This window comes from Puma concolor, chromosome D4, assembly GCF_028749965.1.
Source record: "Puma concolor isolate L17-30 chromosome D4, mPumCon1.1.hap2, whole genome shotgun sequence".
NCBI classification, from domain to species: domain Eukaryota; kingdom Metazoa; phylum Chordata; class Mammalia; order Carnivora; family Felidae; genus Puma; species Puma concolor.
The window spans coordinates 74,956,205-74,972,309 of NC_141679.1; the positions used below are offsets into that span (position 1 = coordinate 74,956,205).

At 55.2% G+C, this 16,105-nt stretch overlaps 1 protein-coding gene across 9 annotated transcripts in view; it reads left to right on the forward strand.

The window, feature by feature from the left end:
- Window positions 1-16,105, forward strand: part of COL27A1 (collagen type XXVII alpha 1 chain) — a 140,830-nt gene that overhangs the window by 14,467 nt on the left and 110,258 nt on the right. For all 9 annotated transcript variants that reach the window (XM_086683806.1, XM_086683804.1, XM_086683805.1 and 6 more), the window contains exons 4-5: window positions 6,741-6,794; window positions 10,843-10,896. In XM_086683806.1, the coding sequence (XP_086539932.1) occupies window positions 6,741-6,794; window positions 10,843-10,896 (108 nt within the window). The remainder of the gene's footprint in view (window positions 1-6,740; window positions 6,795-10,842; window positions 10,897-16,105) is intronic.

Consider the following 16,105-nt stretch of genomic DNA (forward strand, 5'->3'; position numbering starts at 1 on the left):
AGTCAAGGAAAGGAGAAAGAACATTCCACGTGCAGGAGATGTTCTCAGGGCCGATGCCTGCAGCATGCCTGGGACTGTCTCCAGGGGCAACGACCTTTCTGCAGCTGGAGGCCAATTCCTCTGGGCGGGGAATGGTGGGATGGAGTTTCCAGAAGGTTCAGGCCTCAGCTCTGTTCTCCTGCCTTGGAGATGACCACTGTGTGGTTTCCTCCTTCCTAAGGCTGGGTTTCCCACCAGGCTCTAGTGTTTGAGGTTAGGCTCCCTACAATGTGGAGACAGTGGCAGATGCTGGGAATTCCCAGGCCTTACAAACACACTTAATGAGTTTTAATAATGATTAGGAATAATATTTATTCAGCCTGTCTCCAAGGGGACTGAGAGCGCGATTTTATTATAACCATATTGTAGAACTTATGGAAATTGTATGCATTGCTTTGCAATTATGTCAACGCTCTGCTTAAGTCCTGTGCTCTGAAATTGTCAGGGCAGGAAGTTGGGAGCCAAGAAAAGAAGGGGGGACCCCTTTTCAGCCCTTCAGGCTGCTCAGCCTGACTCAGGCACCAGGTGCCTTTGAGGCCTGATAGTTCAGCTTCCCAAGCTGTGGGGGTGCTCGGTTCACTGGCCACGAGGTCAAACGGGGGTGAATTGTCCCCCTCTGAGAGAGGGTGTGAGGCTCAGGGTCTCCACTCCATCCAGTGGAGAAGGCCAACCCTGTCTCCAAGGCCATGTGTGGTGTAGAGAAAGGACAGCCATGTCCAAGCCTACACTGGAGCAGGGAATAGTTTTTTAGGGTGCAGAATCTGCCTTTGGGCCTGTCAGATGCCCAGGCTGCATACATTCCCCCGGGGTTTGGTGATGTGGATCCGCAGGGGTGAGGCCTCACTCCAGATCTCCTGGAACTTCCCCGCGATCAAAGAATGTGTGTCCTGAGTGTCCACACTGAGACTCTAAGGCTTAGGGCCAGGAGGCTGGGGGGCTTCAAAGATATGTCAGGCCCTGTCCTTGGCCTCAAAGGAAGATCTCACTGTCTGAACAAATCTTCTGTTTCTACACCCACCAAATGTGTGAGTTACGTGAGTGGCATCTTCCTTTAGGACATCCTAGGAACTGGTTCAGGAGGGCGGCACGTGTATGCGAATCCCTGCTCGCCTCCTGCCGCGCCCTATCCCTGAATCCCACCCTTCCTCCGCTTGGAACCTAGCCTCACCCCAATAGGAGCCACGAAGCTTCGAGAAGCTTTGTCCAGCCCCCTGTGCGGCAGGTGGCAAACCGGTCATTTATATGTCACCGGATACCAGCATTATATAACTGAAGGGGCATCTTTGCGCAGCAGTGGTAACAACTTCTTTTCCTGTCCTCTCTTGTCTGCCTCCAACCCCCATATACATTCAGAAGCCGTGCTGCCCTGGGCAGGGGGCTTAATTGTCCCCATACTGGGGACATGCAGACCTGGGTTCAAATTCTGACTCCGCCCCTTACTAGCTCTGATCCACACTAAGTCTTGATTTCTGCAGAACGTAGGTTAAGAATAGCTCCCATCTCCTGTGAGGAAGCAAGTTGGGTGATCTCCAAGGCCCCTTGGAGATCTGTTTTTGCTGGGTGACTTTGGGGGAACTTCTCTCCTCTCCCTAGGGCTGTCTCCCCTCCATGACAGCTTCGGAAGAGCTCCCTTCTTAGAAATAAGTGGCCGTGGGAACTTCAAGGGCCAGAGAGGGGTGGCCGGGTCTGCCTGGTTCTGCGTGGTTCTGGAGGGGCATGAGCCACACTGGTGGAGGCGGAGACTGCTCTGGGCCCCGGGCCTGCCAGCAGTTGTAGCCACTGAGTGAGGGAGCTCTGTGGGAGCCCCAGCAGCGGGGGGAGCATGGAAAAGCTGAGCTGGGCTCCGGGTGAGTAGGGGCGGGGAGGCTGCGGTTCACAGAGACTGCACAGAAGCTGCACAGAAGCCCCACGCCTGGGAGGAGGCGAGTCAAGGCCTTATTTATTCATGATCAGGCCGCTGGCATTTGCACTGGCTTGCACTTTTTTGCAAGCGTCACCTCAGGGAGACCCGGATGAGGGCCTGGCCCGCAGCAGATGCTCCATGACTATCTGTAAAATGAAGGGATGTGATCTTTATGGGAAAAAAAGGTTGTCCCGACTCCCAGGCCGGGCTCCTTGAATTACACAGATCTCGGCTGCTGGTGGGTCAGGAGGCCACATGGAGGAAGGCACAGAGCACAGACTTTGGATCTGGAGCGACCTGGGTTTCAACGACTGCCTTACCCAGCTATCCTTTCCTTCTTTCAACAAATGTTGATTGAGTGCCTCCTAGGTGCCAGCTGCTGTGTGATCTTCGGCAAGTCACTTAACCTCTCTGAGCCTCAGTTTCTGCCTCTGCAAAATGGGGACATGGTGCTACCTACCTTTCCAGAGTTGTTGTGTGGATTGAGATAAGGGATGTAAAGGCACCCAGCACCTAGCACCCGGTCCCAGCGGGTTGTCGTGGCTGTTTACTGACGTGCTGATGGTTGAGATGGGGGCATCGCTGCACCAAGGGAACCAGGGACGTCTGGACCCAGGAGGGCCTTCATACTGTTGGTGGTTAGAAATTGGGGCTAGATCTTGAGAAATTCACCCATTCCCCTAGTATCACGTAGAGCCCAGGAGAATGAGGGGTGTCTCGCTTTCTCTTTGGCATTTTGCTCTTGAGCTCCTACTCTGCGCCAGGCTCTGTGCTAAGCAGTGCGCATGCCGTGTCCTGCAGCTCCAGGTGGGGAGCAGGTAATTGAGGAGAGTTCAAGGAAGGGGCTACTGACAGAGGTGTGGGCGGCATCAGAGGAACCCACAGGGGCTGGCGAAGCACACAGGTCTAGCCTGAAAGTACCAGGGGAGGGGAAGGTGTAACCAGAACCCGGTGAAAGTTCAAGTGTGAACAGCGGTCTCCAGTCCCCACGGGAGCAGGGAGAGAAATAGCCGAGCCCACTCACTCTTCCTACTTCTCAGTCTCTTGCTGGGGCTTCCCGTTGGCCAGACCCAGCCAAAGGCACAGAGCAAGAAAGCCTAAGGGTGCAGCCTGTGAAAGCCAGCTTCCTGGGGCACACAGTAGATCTGGGGAGCAAGTGGAGAGTAACCAGCGCCCACATACGTTGTATGTTGGAAGATGGGTGTTATATCCCCATTTTACAGCTGGACAAACTGAGGCCCGGAGGCATGGCGCAGAGCCACACTGAGAAGCCCCGGCCCGGAAGGCCCTTCCCTCGGACAGAGACTGGGGGAAAAGGCTCAGAGCCCTGAGTGCTGTTCCTGGGAATAACGGTGCGCTCAGATGGCCGGAAATGGGAGGCCCCTTTGGGGTCCCCTGCCTCTCCCTGTCCGGCTACAGGCACTGAGTAGAGGCGCAGAGACTGCAGAGTCCTCACGCAGAGTCACCAGCAGTTAGCAGCACACGAGAGACCGGACTCGGGTCTCCCAGATCCTCGGCCTCTGGAGCCTCTCTGCTCGCTGCCAGGGGCCCTGCCAGCCAGGGCGGACTTCTTTCTGCAAGGCTTGGCAGGAGGGCGGTTGCAGCTGGACATCAGAGTGGACTTGTTCCGTGGGATGGGGTTCCCCTAGGTCTGGCTGTTGGAGGCCACGACCCTCAGGGGAAGCCCAGAGCGGCTGCTTGTTTGTTTCCATGGCTCTGTTTGTGCGAGCCCCCAAGCCCAGGCCTCGCTCACCTCCCCCAGGCAGGCCTGTGGCCCCCGCTCCCCTCCCCCTCGGCTCTGGGCCCTCTCAGAGGCCCCGTTGTTTGCGGCGTGGAGTGGAAAATCCCACCCCGGCCCTCGTGAATCATCCCAGAGTCACCCGCTCAGGCTTCAGGCCCTGGAAAGAAATGGCAGCGTTTTTCCACTGCGTGGAGAACAGGCAGGGTCTCGGATCAGGCGAGAGGGGGCAGGGGGCGCCCACCCTCGCTTGCCCACTAACAAACTAACAAAGTAAGTACTGAGCGGGGAAGGGTTAGGCCTGTGGCCGCGGCTGGGCCCGGGTTGGTAGAGGAGAGCCAGGCCAGGCCCGTGGCCGGGGGCTGGGCTGCCATGACACGGAGCCGGGCTGTGGACTGACATCACCAGGCTGGGCCGTGGGTCCCAACTGGCACTTAGAGTCTGCTCTGCAGATGTGTGGGTGAGGTCAGACTCCCAGCCTGGATGCCCCTGTTTCTGGGGCAGAAGAAATGCCAAGAGGGAGTGTCCGGGCCTCCACAGCAGCGGCCCTACCAGGGTCCCTGAGGGAGAATCTCCCTCCCTGGAGCCCTGCACGAGCCCTGCCTCGCTGGGCCTTGACCTTCTTCTCTGTGAGATGGGCATGGTCTCCTCCTTTCCTCTCCTGCCAGATAACTGGAGAAGGAAGTCACCACCACCCTGCAACTCAGGAAGTACCCCATGCTGGGAAGGTTCTGGGATGCTCATTCCACGGCTGCCCATAGAGGGGCAAGCCCTTACCCAAGTTTGCACACCTAGTCAGAATATACCCAGCCGAGATTCTCTGCGTGGAAGCTCCCAGGAGAGGAGAACAGAGCCAATGTCCCGGGCTGAGTCCCTGCTCCGCCTGTTAGCTGTGTGGCCTTGGGCAAGCATTTTGCCACCCTGGGGCTCTTTTTGGTGTCTCATCTATGAAGAGGGCTCTGCAGTGATAAGGATGCCTGAAGCAGTGCTTCACTGAGCCCCTGCATTTCTCTTTAATTCCGGGTCACCTGGAAGAACAGGGCCAAGCAGGGCCTTCTGGAAAGGGAAATCTTTGCTCTTCCTGAAAAACAGATGCCAAGGAGGGTGGTTTAAAATTCGGAGTTGGAGAGCATCCAGCAGCTCGCTTAACAGAAACAACAGCTAACTTTTTGGGCCTTAGCTGTGTGCCAGGCACCAGGATTAGCACTTTTTATAGATTATCTGTCAGCAAGGTGCCGTCATATCCTCATTTTACACTTAAGAGAATGAAGGCTTGGAGAATGGAAGTAGGGGGCCCTGAAAGCCACACAGCTCGTAAGCAGGGGTGCCTGGTGTGAACCCAGGTCCCCAGTCTTACAACGTTCTCTACTGTTCCCCTGGCGCGGGTGGCCGGGGCGGGGAGGGGGGGAGCGGTGGGCGGGGTTGTGGAGCGGAGCCTGGCCCTGAAATCCCAAACCTGCAGAACTACATAGAAGGGCTCTGGATGGAAGGAAGACAAGGAAGACGGCTGCCAATTTGGCCAGAGGTCCCGGGAGGCTCCGAGGTGTCCGGGACTTGCCTGAGGCCACGCAGCCACCCGCTCCTCCCTCCCCCCGGGGCTCTTTCCAGTGCCTCTGGGGCCTTGGTGCCCATATCTGCCTGTCTGGATCTCTCTTCTGATTTTTATTCATGGACGAGCAAGCACGTGGCGTTCACAGGCCAGAACTGTGAACCGAGCCTGCCCAGCGTGAGATCTGGATTAATTACCAGCCAAACCGTACTGGGTTTTCAACGCTGATTTTAACTCCGGGCAGGAAACCTGGAATCTCGTTGATGGTTATTTGAAACAAATGAATTCCCCAGGCCTCACACATCCTCGAAAGCCAGGCTTCCTTAGAAGGTTCTGTGTTCAGTTCTTCACATCAGGCACTCAGTTAATCCTCATTTATCCCTTCAGGGTAGACAGAGCCGTAGCTATTGAGCCCATGGTGAATGGGAGCAAGTGGAGACCTCAGGAGTCTCCAGCTAATAAGTAGCAAAACCAGGATTTGAACAAAGGTCAGCCCTCTGTTTAGTAAGTCTGCTCAGCTGCCTTCTTTCTGTGCTACAGAGTCAGGCCTTTCTCTTGTGGGAAATAGGGAGCCATTGAATGTTGTTGAGCCGCGGAGCGCCTTGGGAAGATGAACAAGGCTGTGTAGAGGAGGACAGGAGTAGAGAGAGGGTGGAGGTGGGGAGACAAATGAGGGCATGGTTGCAGGTTCGTGGGGAGCAGTGATGAAGGCTGGACCAGGCTGTGACCACTGGAATAGAGAGAACGTTTCAGTGATGATTATATGCCAGTCACCGTGTTAAATGTTCACCATCTCTCATTTCATCCCTGTGACGATCCTATGAAGAGGCTCTTATTGCCCCCATTTTATAGGCCATAGGCTGGTTAAAGAACTTGCCCAAACCCAGCTGGTAAGTAAGGGGCAGCATGAGGTTTGAACCCAAGCCTGTCTGATGCAAAAGCCTTTGCCTATACCGTTTATGCTGCACTGCCGCTCCATGGTGCAAAGAGGCTTTGTGTGACCTTGGACAAGTCCCTTCTCTGCTCTGGCTCTGCAGAGAACTTGGCTGAGCTCTGAGGTCCCTTGCTGTTTTATCTTATCAAACATTTAGCTGAACCCTAGGGGAAGAGAGAGAGAGAAATAGTTCCTCTGAGGAGACCATGGTCTAACGGGAGTGATAGGCTTCTGGGCAGATAATTCCCCAAACAATATGAAGCCTTTACAATAGAGGGAAAGAGGGGACTTGACTCAACCTGGGGGAGGGATCAGGGAAGGCTTCCTGGAAGAGGTGACAGCCTGGATAAGTTAGCTAGGCAATAAAAGACGAAAACTTCAAAGACCTAGAAACAGCAGCTGCAAAGGCCTGAAAGCCTCAAAGAGCATGAGTTCCTTAGGTAGGGACCTCAGAGGACCCCTCTTCTCAGCCGCTGGGTTTCCATGCCCAGAGCTCTGGACAGGCTTGTTGAATGACTGCTTGAACTCATTCTGTTGCCACTTCGCACTGATGCCATCTTCTTGCTTTTTTCCTCAGGGTCCCCCTGGGCTGCCTGGGCTCCCTGGACCCCCTGGTGCACGGGGGCCTCGGGTAAGTGATCACACACTGTCCTTGGGAGCTCTGGTTGGCTCTTTGGCCTGTATCCCACAACCTCCAAGTTCCAGCCTCGCTGTGTGTCCTCAGGCTGCTCCCCGTCCCACGTGAGGACCCATTTTCCATTTTGCCCATTGGAGTGTACTTAGGGCTCTTAGGGGGCACCGTGTGGACGGGCGTGGTGTGGGAGAGCAACGACCTCTTACAGGGTCTCAGTTGTTCATTGTGGGTATCACCCGTGGCAGCCTGGAGTGGAGAAGGGGTTTCTGCAGACCACGCGTCCTGAGCTGATGGGTTTCAGCATCCGTCCAGGTCAAAAGCTGGCTTGGGAGGACATGACCCTCACATCCATCTCTGCAGGCACCTCTGCAGGGCCTGGGGTGGGGATACCGACATAGGCAAGGTCGGGGGGGGAGCTCCCCATGCTGAGAGGTCTCATCAGAGGCTGGAGGATGGCTTGGCTGGGCTGCAGTGGCTGAGATGAGCTAGCCTGAGCCTTGGTGTGAAAAGCCGCTCCTATGTGTCATACCTCCTATGTCACTTAATGCTGCCTTGTTTGAGCCCCTCTCCCCTAGGACCCCCATGGGCCAGTACAATCGTTCTCCTCTTAGGGACGAGGAAACTGAGCATGTAGGAAATGGAAGAGCCCAGGATGGGAGCCCAGGCTCTTAACCATATGCTGGGACCCTTGGGGGTTTCTCTTGTTGAAAAATCTGTCCTTTTCCCAAGAGGGCTCAGACCCATGACGCCTGGCACCTGTGCCTAGGCTGAATCAGCCTTTCCCACGCTGGGTGCCTGGCAAGGCTCTGGCAGAGACAGCTGCCTGGGGCATATTTTTAGCTCTGAACCCAGCGGATGGTTCTGGTTATGCAATTACTCGAGCCCTAGTTCCCTCCAGACCTGGCCCTGTGCTCTCTGGGCCCAGGGCTCTGGAATCTGCTGTCTAAAGCAGCATTTCCTCCTGGCTCCAGAGTCTCCATGGAGCATCTACCCAGAGCTGGGGACCACAGAGGTACCTGGGATACTGCTGGCCACAGGGCCTTGCAGCCTGGGACCAGGAGGAGGCCCTCTGACTTAGCAGGCACCTTACCAATCCAAACCACTCCTCTGCACCTTCGCTCGGGCTGTTCTCTCCACCTGGCCCCGGCGACCTGGAGTGCCCTTCTTTGCAAGCTCCTCCTCCATCCCCTGCAGAGATCCAACGCCCCCACGTTTTCTGATGACTGTCCCCTTCTTGGAATTCCTGCAGCAATTTATCTGCCTTTCTGGATGGCACAGATCACTTCTGAAAAGCTCACAGAGACTGCTGAACTCTGTTGACCGAGCTACATATGCATGACTTCACCCTCCTAGTCATCCCGAGAAATAGGTTCCAATAGTGTCCCCATTTTACACGTGAGGAAAACTGAGCCTCAGAAAAGTTGTTACTTTGGACAAAGTCAACCATAGGGTAAATGTCAGAGCTAGGACTGAAGCCGGGCAGTGTGACCCCAGAGCCTATGATGGTAACGATTTATTGCACTGATTTTTCTCTCTACTCAGTCGGGCCCTTGTGGGCCAGAGGCAGGCCCTGTTTTTCTCTTTCTTACACAATGCCTCTCAGAGTGCCCTGCATATAGCAGGTGCTGGCCAAATGTTTGCTGAAGAGTTCTAGGCCGAGAGTTAACACTTCACCCCAGAAGCTGTGTGATCTTAGGTAAATCTCTTCCCTTCTCTGGGCCTCAGTTTTCCCATCTCTAAAGCACGGGGTCCTTCCAGGATTTTCCAAGGCATTTCCTTAGAAAGGTATTTCCAAGGTTCCTCCCAGCTCTGAAATTCCATGAGTGAGTGAATGGCTCTCCTGACATCCTTCTTGGGCTCTCTGTGTGCTCCCCTCCCCATCATCCTGTTTCTAGACTGGAAATTCCATAGATCATAAAATTCCAGAGATAATAGAATGTGAAGATTAGACAACCCCAGCTCCTCTCTCCACAGATGGTGGCTCTGGGGCTCAGGGAGGGGCAAGGCCTTACCTGAGGTCATCCAAAGCTCAGTGGCATGCCCCTTCCCACCTCCGCATACTCCCCCGGCCCGCGGAAGGATGTTGGGGAATCCCTGGGCCCTCCCCACACCCGGCTTTCTGGGCTGCGGCATTTATAGAATTGGTCTGCTTGGCTCCCAGTCAACTATGTGCTGCTTCGTTTCGCTGCAAGGCAGTGGCTGGAGAGGGGAGGAGAGGTGGGGGCGGGGAAGCAGGAAGAAGCCCCCACCTTCATAAACTGCAGATGGGGTAGCCGAGTGCTCCAGGCCACCATCTTTGGGGTAGCTGGGGGGCACAACTGGGGAGAAGTGGCCACTGTTGGCCTCCCACAGCCCATGCCTGGATCTGGAGTGCTGGTCGGGGGCCCCTCCTGAAACGCCTTTACGCAACTTAGGCCCAATTCAGGCTGAGCCCTGAGGTTAGACCCCAGAAGCCTGGGCAGCGGTGAACATCTGAGGTCCTCCACGTTCCTTGGAGACCACTGGGCCCTAGTTACTCATAGGACTTTTGGGGAGAGCAAGGCTGGGGAGGGGGAGGGCTGCTCACAGCTAGTTCCAGGTCCTGACACTGCCAGGTCACATCCATATGCCAGGAGGCGGTGCTCGGGGGCATGCTTGCGAGGGCTGGAGAGCTGCTTAGTTTAGAGAGAGGGTCGCCCGTGACACCCTTATCAATTCCTCAGGCTGAGTGAGCTTCTGAACACTGTTCCTTCTCAACGTGTTCAGAGAAGGGGAGGGTCCCCGTTCAGGCGTCGAGGAAGAGGGAGGTGCCGTGGTTGGAATGTGACAGGCTGCAGCTGGAAAGTTGGCCTCCGAGAGGGAGGAAGGAAGCAAGTTCATACACAGCTAGCCAGATGAGTCAAGAGGGGCCAGGGACAAGGGCAGTGTGTCTAGAAGCCGGTGTGGTGGGGCACCACTGGGCCTCTCGAGGCGCCTCTCCCCACCCCCTCTGCCCCCAGATTATTCCTGCTAGACAGAGACTCTCGGGAATTACCTGACTCTTAGGGCTCTGTTTCTATTACTGGCTGCAAGACTCTAACCCAGGGCCCTTGCTGGAGAAAGTAGACATAACAGGTTCCAGCTGTTATATGGGATTCAGATATGACCTGGGAAAATCCAGTGCCATGAATAAGCCTTAGACCTGAAGCCAACAGGCCTGGGTCCCAGCCCTGGCTCGGCCATCGCTCTGCTGTGTGACTTGGCCAAGACTCTTTGACTCTCTGGGCCCGGTCTTCCTAGCTGCTCCAAGGCCCCCAGAGGACCCGTAAGCTCAGAGCGTGTAGGAATCTAAGGGAGAGCTCTCTGGCTGGGCTGTGGCTCCGGAGGGATGCACCTTTGCTCGGGAAATGCCACATACTCCCTTCACTGAGTTCTCTACTCCAAAGGCTCACACGACAGCACGGTTGGAGCCGAAAGGGAGCAGTTCGTTTAGGCAGAAGTCCTAGAAGATCCCCGGGAGGAAGTAGCATTTGAGCCAGGCCTTGAAGGACGGGGTAGGTGTCAGCTGGGGATGGATGGGAAACACATGCCAGTTGATGGGAACAGCACAGGCAAACGTGATGAGGCATGGGGGAGGGAAGCAAATAGAGAAATGGGTTTTGAGCCCCGGAAGCCAGCCTGGGAAGGGCTGCGGGGCCAGGTGGAGAGAAGGGGGAGGCGGCAAAACTCCGAGGTTGAGGGCTTGAGCTCTGAAGCCGGACATCTGAGGTTGAGCTCTGGCCCTGCCTCTTAGTGGCTGAGTGACCTGAGAAAGTTCTAAACCTCTCTGAGCACCGTCTTCAAAATAGGAATAATGATAGCTTCTACCTCGCAGGTTAGTAGAGTAAAACAAGGTGATGCGTGGAAGGTGTTTAGTGCAGGGGCAGGCACTGAGGGGGCCCTCCCTAAGAGTAGACCGCCATGATAGTCCGCTGAGGCTTGGCTCGGCGAGAAGACCCAGAAGGGTAGGGGGAATGTGCCGGGCATTGCTGTGGGAGGTGCGTGACACCCATTTTCGTCTCACTTCTTTGTTTCTTTCCCCTTTCAGGGTCCTCCTGGGCCTTATGGAAACCCAGGCCTCCCCGGCCCTCCTGGAGCCAAAGTGAGTGTTTGCAGTGGGGTCTGCAGGTCGGGCCAGGGAGTGGGTGCTGGGGTTGGGGCCACGTTTGGGGTGCTTCTTAGGGGCTCCTGGTGGAAGGGCCTCGGTGCCACAGGCAGTCCCGGAGCACCTCCCAAGTGCCGGGATGGTGACACAGTGGGGACTTGGGAATAGAGCTTCTGGCTGGGGGCGGGGGGCTAGGGAGAAGAGGACAGCTGCCACCTACAGTCCTCAAAGGAGAGCAGGAAGAAGGGTCATTTGCTGCTTAATAGGGCGGACCCGGAATGTTGGACTAGGGATATAAGTTTTATGGGTCGTAAGACTTACCCTGTCCGTCTTTCAAGCTGGGGAGGGACATGGTCGTGTTTGAGGACGATCAGTGTCATATGGACGTTGACTGGAGGAGGGGACCAGAGCAGAGGCAGGGAGACCTGGGGTGGTACAGGGGAGGGATGAGGCTAGCCGAGCCAGCCTAGGGATGTGTGAGGAGGGGAAGCGGCTGCAGTCACGATGTGGGGGGCAGGTAGAGACGACGGGGCCATAGGCGACAGAGAAGAGACCAGTGACTCCCAGGGGGTAACCCGGGGGACCAGACCCGGGAACCCAATGAGGTTGTCATTTGGGACCCTGGAGCCCCACCAGGTGGAGAGCATTTGTGGACAGACATTTTGAAACTCTGCAGAAGGCTGAGCCGGAGATAGAGCCTTGGGGGGGGGGGAGGGGTGCGGTGGCCACCTCCCCCAGGGAACCTTTCTGGAATGCTCCAGTCCACTTTAAGATGAGCCCGCAGAGACCAGAGTGACCGGTACTCTGATGCCGGCTGGGAACCGCAGCCCTGCAGCTCCTCGGTCAATTCCTGCAGCTGCGGCAGTGAACAGGGCTGTCCGGGGCTGTGCTTGGAGTGAGCAGCCTGAGCACCAGAAGGTGTGCCAGGACAGCAACATTTAGGTCATGGGGAGAAGTCTCCAGGAGTGGCCGGAGACACAGGAGGAGGGGAAGGAAATTGCAAGGTCAGGGAAGCCAAGAACGCAGAGACCGTGTGGAAAGAGTGTGAAGCAGGCTGGAAAGGCAGAGGGGCTCCCGGTCAGGACAGAGCCCGGCCCAGCCTGCCCTCCTCGGGTCACGAGGGTGGCCAGGCCCAAGGTGATACTTTGCTAAGCCTGTCGTGCAGGTCGGGTGGCTTAAAGAAAGTTGTTATTGTCAGCAATAATCACCATATATTGGACCTTACGGTGGGCGCTATGCATGCACTTTATGTAACTTGTCTTCATTGGATCTCCACAAAGACCTAAGGAGATGGGTGGAGATACCGTACCCATTTACAGATGGGGAAACCAAGGCTCAGGCACCTTAAGCCAGTGTCTGGGAAATGGTAGCAGGTACCTGCTCCAGTGGGCTGGGCAGAACGAGGCAGCTCCCGTGGAGACTTCTGCTTTGCACAGGGCTCAGGTCTCCCAGGCCATGGGCTACATCGCGATGTCGAGGACCCACAGCTGTTCCAAATCACCGGGTCTGCTCAGGAACACGCTTTTCTTGGTCTGGCTGGGACCATCCGGTCCTCCCCACTCCCTCCAGCTTCCAGATTGATCCCTGGCTTCTATGGGAGCAGAGGCTCCTTCTCCGGCCCATGCTGACCCCACACTGCAGGGCCTCAGCCCCAGGCCCACGGCAGCCCTGGTCTGGCCTGCAGCCCACTCCCTCTCATCCAGCCGATAGGTGTGCTGAGGCAGGTGGGGGCCCCTCGGCTGCTTCTCCCTCCATTTTGAGAAGCAGCCCTGGGTGTGGTGAGTGAGGCTCGTATCTAGCAGGTGACTCTGCCTCCTGCTACATAGAGCTGGGATGAATGGACTCAGGGTCTCCTGGACAGGATTCCAGCCTGCTTCTGCACGTAACAACTAAGGGTGTGGGTTCCAGAAAATACACTGGAATAAGAGGCTGCTTCTTCCATGAGTGCTTGCATAAAACTCCAAGGGGGAGTCATGCCCTTTGCCTGCTACCTGGCCTGGAGCCCAGGGGTGAGCAGAGGTGGCCCCAGGACAGGCCAGTTGGGTGGGAGCCCCCAGTTCGCTGGGCTTGGATCCCGGGCTGCGCTTGATCTGTGGTGTGGCCAGGACAAGGTTAGAGCGGAGGCCCTCCCTGGATGGAATTCCTGACTCAGCTGAAGACAATGCTATGGATCTGCACCAAGGGTGTGATTCTGGGGAGAGGGTCCTCACTGTGTCCCAGATCCCCCTTGGGCCTGGGAGGTGACCTGATGGGATTGTAGGGCCGGCCTCCTGCAGGCCCTGGGCCGGCTCCTCCTCTTCCATATGATGTTGGCTTCTAGAGCCGCCCCTGGGGCCACCCATCCATTCGTCTTCCTTCAGTCAACAAACGTTTATTGAGCACCTACTATGTGCTCAATAATTGATAGAAAAATCAGGAAGGTCTGCCCACGTGACAGGGAGCCTCCACTTTGTCTGGATGGGTCACTGTGCATACATTGTTTCAGTGGGTTGATGGGGCCCTCAGGAGCTTATGGTCTTGTAGGATGAAGACTGAGGGGTGGGAGAGTCAGGTGGATTGAGCAGAATCAAGAAAGGGAAGAAGAGCAAAGGAAGGACTTCATGCCTCTTGAGGTCACAAAGGGCCAAGGTGACTTTCCCGAGTTACTGGCAATGACCAGCAGGGACAGGACTATATTTTGGATCCTTGGGTTTGCCCGCTGGAAGACACTTGTCAGGGCCGCTGCAAGCCAGAGCCAAGGTTCAGCCCAACCCGCCTGCCCTAGGCCCCAAGGCTTATCCATGTGCCCATATACCCATATACCGCAGGCTCAAATCTACCAAGAAGATGGAAGGTCAACCCCCACATGGAGTCGAGATCAAGGGCTTTGGGAATGAGGCAGAGAAGCCAGCACCCTGGGAGGATGGCATTGGCTGACGTTTAGAGGCCCAGTGTTGAGTCATTGGATTGATTCGTGGAGCCAACCAACCCACAGTTGTTGCTGCAGGGAAGGGCAGTGATTAAGAGCACAGACTCTGGAGCCAGATGATCGAAGTTCACATCCCAGCTCTGTCCTCTCCTAGTTCTGTGACTCTGGGTACATCATTTCTGCTTCCCGTGCCTCAGTTTCCTCCTCTAGCAAATGGATGATAAGAGTAGCTGCCCCCTTGAGTTGTCATGAGGAGTAACTGAGTCACTTAGAGCAGTGCTGGCCTGTGGCAATGCTACGGGAGGGTCAGCTGTCAGCACGTGCAAGGTGTTGGGCCAATGTTGGGGCAACAGCAAGTACAGTCCCTGCCCTTGCGGAAACAAGCTAATCACACTGGTAAATGCAGAATTATGCCATGATCAGGGTTCCACATGAGAAGCACGGGCTGCTCCGATGCCTAGCCCAGTGGGGATTGGTCTGGTCTGGGAGGGGAGGTGTGCCTTTCCGGAGGGCAGACGGGCTGAACTAAGGTCTGAGGTGCAGCGGGTGACAAGACACAGAGGCAGGGGGTGGCTGGGGAGGGTAGCAGGCCTGGTAGGCGGTGGTAAGACTTTTGGACTTTGGCCAAGGAGCGATAGGAATCCGTGAGCAGGGTTTTGGCAGAGGTGACATGATCAGATGAGGTCTGTAAAGGCCACTCAGGCAGCCTGAGAAGCAGGGCTGAGAAGCCGGTGGGGAGGTCTGGAGCTGGGGATGCTGATGGGCCGTGGTGCAGTCAGGTGGGATGCAGGGCCGGGGGCAGGTGAGGGGCTCTGGGACAAAAGCAGGTGGGGCTCCAGCCATGAAGAAAACTAGAGCTGTCCATGCCAGAGGCTCAGGCCCCCGGCCCACTCTTCCGGGTACGTGGTCGCTCCATCCCTCGTGTGGATTACCTGGGATTATGATGGGCCCTCGGGCGCTGGGGGAGGAGAGGCGGGCAGGAAGGAGCAGACCTGGTGACCCAGGCAGCTGCTGGTGGAGCTGGCGGGAACCGGGGTGGAAGCAACCCTACAGCGTTCTCAGGCCCCAGCTCCCGCCTTTCCCCCTTCCTCTGATGATGGAGTGGGGCATGCTCAGTAAGGAAAATGTGGAACAGTCTAGAAAGTATGGAGAAGAAAGTAAGCTCCCTGCAATGGCCCTGCCCAGTGATAAGCGCTGAGTTCATTTTGAGGACTGGGCCAGGGACTGGCCGAGAGCTTCACATACTTTGTAGGGCACGTGTTATTACCCCCGTTTTCCAGATGAAAAAACTAAGGTCCAAGTGGCTAAGTAACTTGCCCAGAGTCACATTTCTGAAAAGTGGCAGAGACAGGATTTGGACCCTCTACTGCCTAAGTCCAAAGCCTGCATGTACTTTTAGCTACGAGGCAATTTTGCTCCACAGCTAGCTCTGTGTCCTTCCTTTGTGGATTAACGTATATTATGTGTGTTAACATATACATATATAACACATACATTTTTTATTTACTTTATTTTTTAATGTTTATTTATTTTTGAGAGAGAGAGGGAGACAGAGCGTGAGAGGGGTAGGAGCAGAGAGAGAGGGAGACACAGAATCTGAATCAGGCTCCAGGCTCTGAGCTGTCAGCACAGAACCCGACTCAGGGCTCAAACTCATGAACTGTGAGATCGTGACCTGAGCTGAAGTCGGACGCTTAATTGACTAAGCCACCCAGGAGCCCCACATGTATAACATATACTAATCAAACTGCATACATACATACACAAAGATATAGATGTACATACACATGCATGCACACATACATATAGGTGAATAATTTAAAATATGCCCTGTACCCAAGAGCTTTATGTGTTCCACTGTTATTTTGCTAGCAATTGCCTTCTAGAAAGATTGAACCAATTCATGCTGCTGCTAGCATCAGAGGAGGGTATTTTAAAAAGATAATTTATTCTTGTTTTCTCTTCACTTCATTGATCATTGAGAAGAATGTGTTTCTTACATCTGTTTTCCATTTGTATTTTATCATTTACAAAGTGGTTTATCTGGAGGGTTGGGATGCTGTCCTTTGTTATGGATTTGTAAAATTATTTCTATTTACATACTAAGATTAGGAAGGCTTCATCTACCTTACAAATATTTTCCAGTTTGGCTGCTTGCCTCTTCAGAGTATTCATGATGATATTCACGAAGAAAAGTTTTATCTATTTTTTTTGGACCGACGATCACAGCTCACACTTACTAGGAACTTATGTCAGATAGTTGGAGAGGGTTCCACCCATATATAAAATTTATTGTTC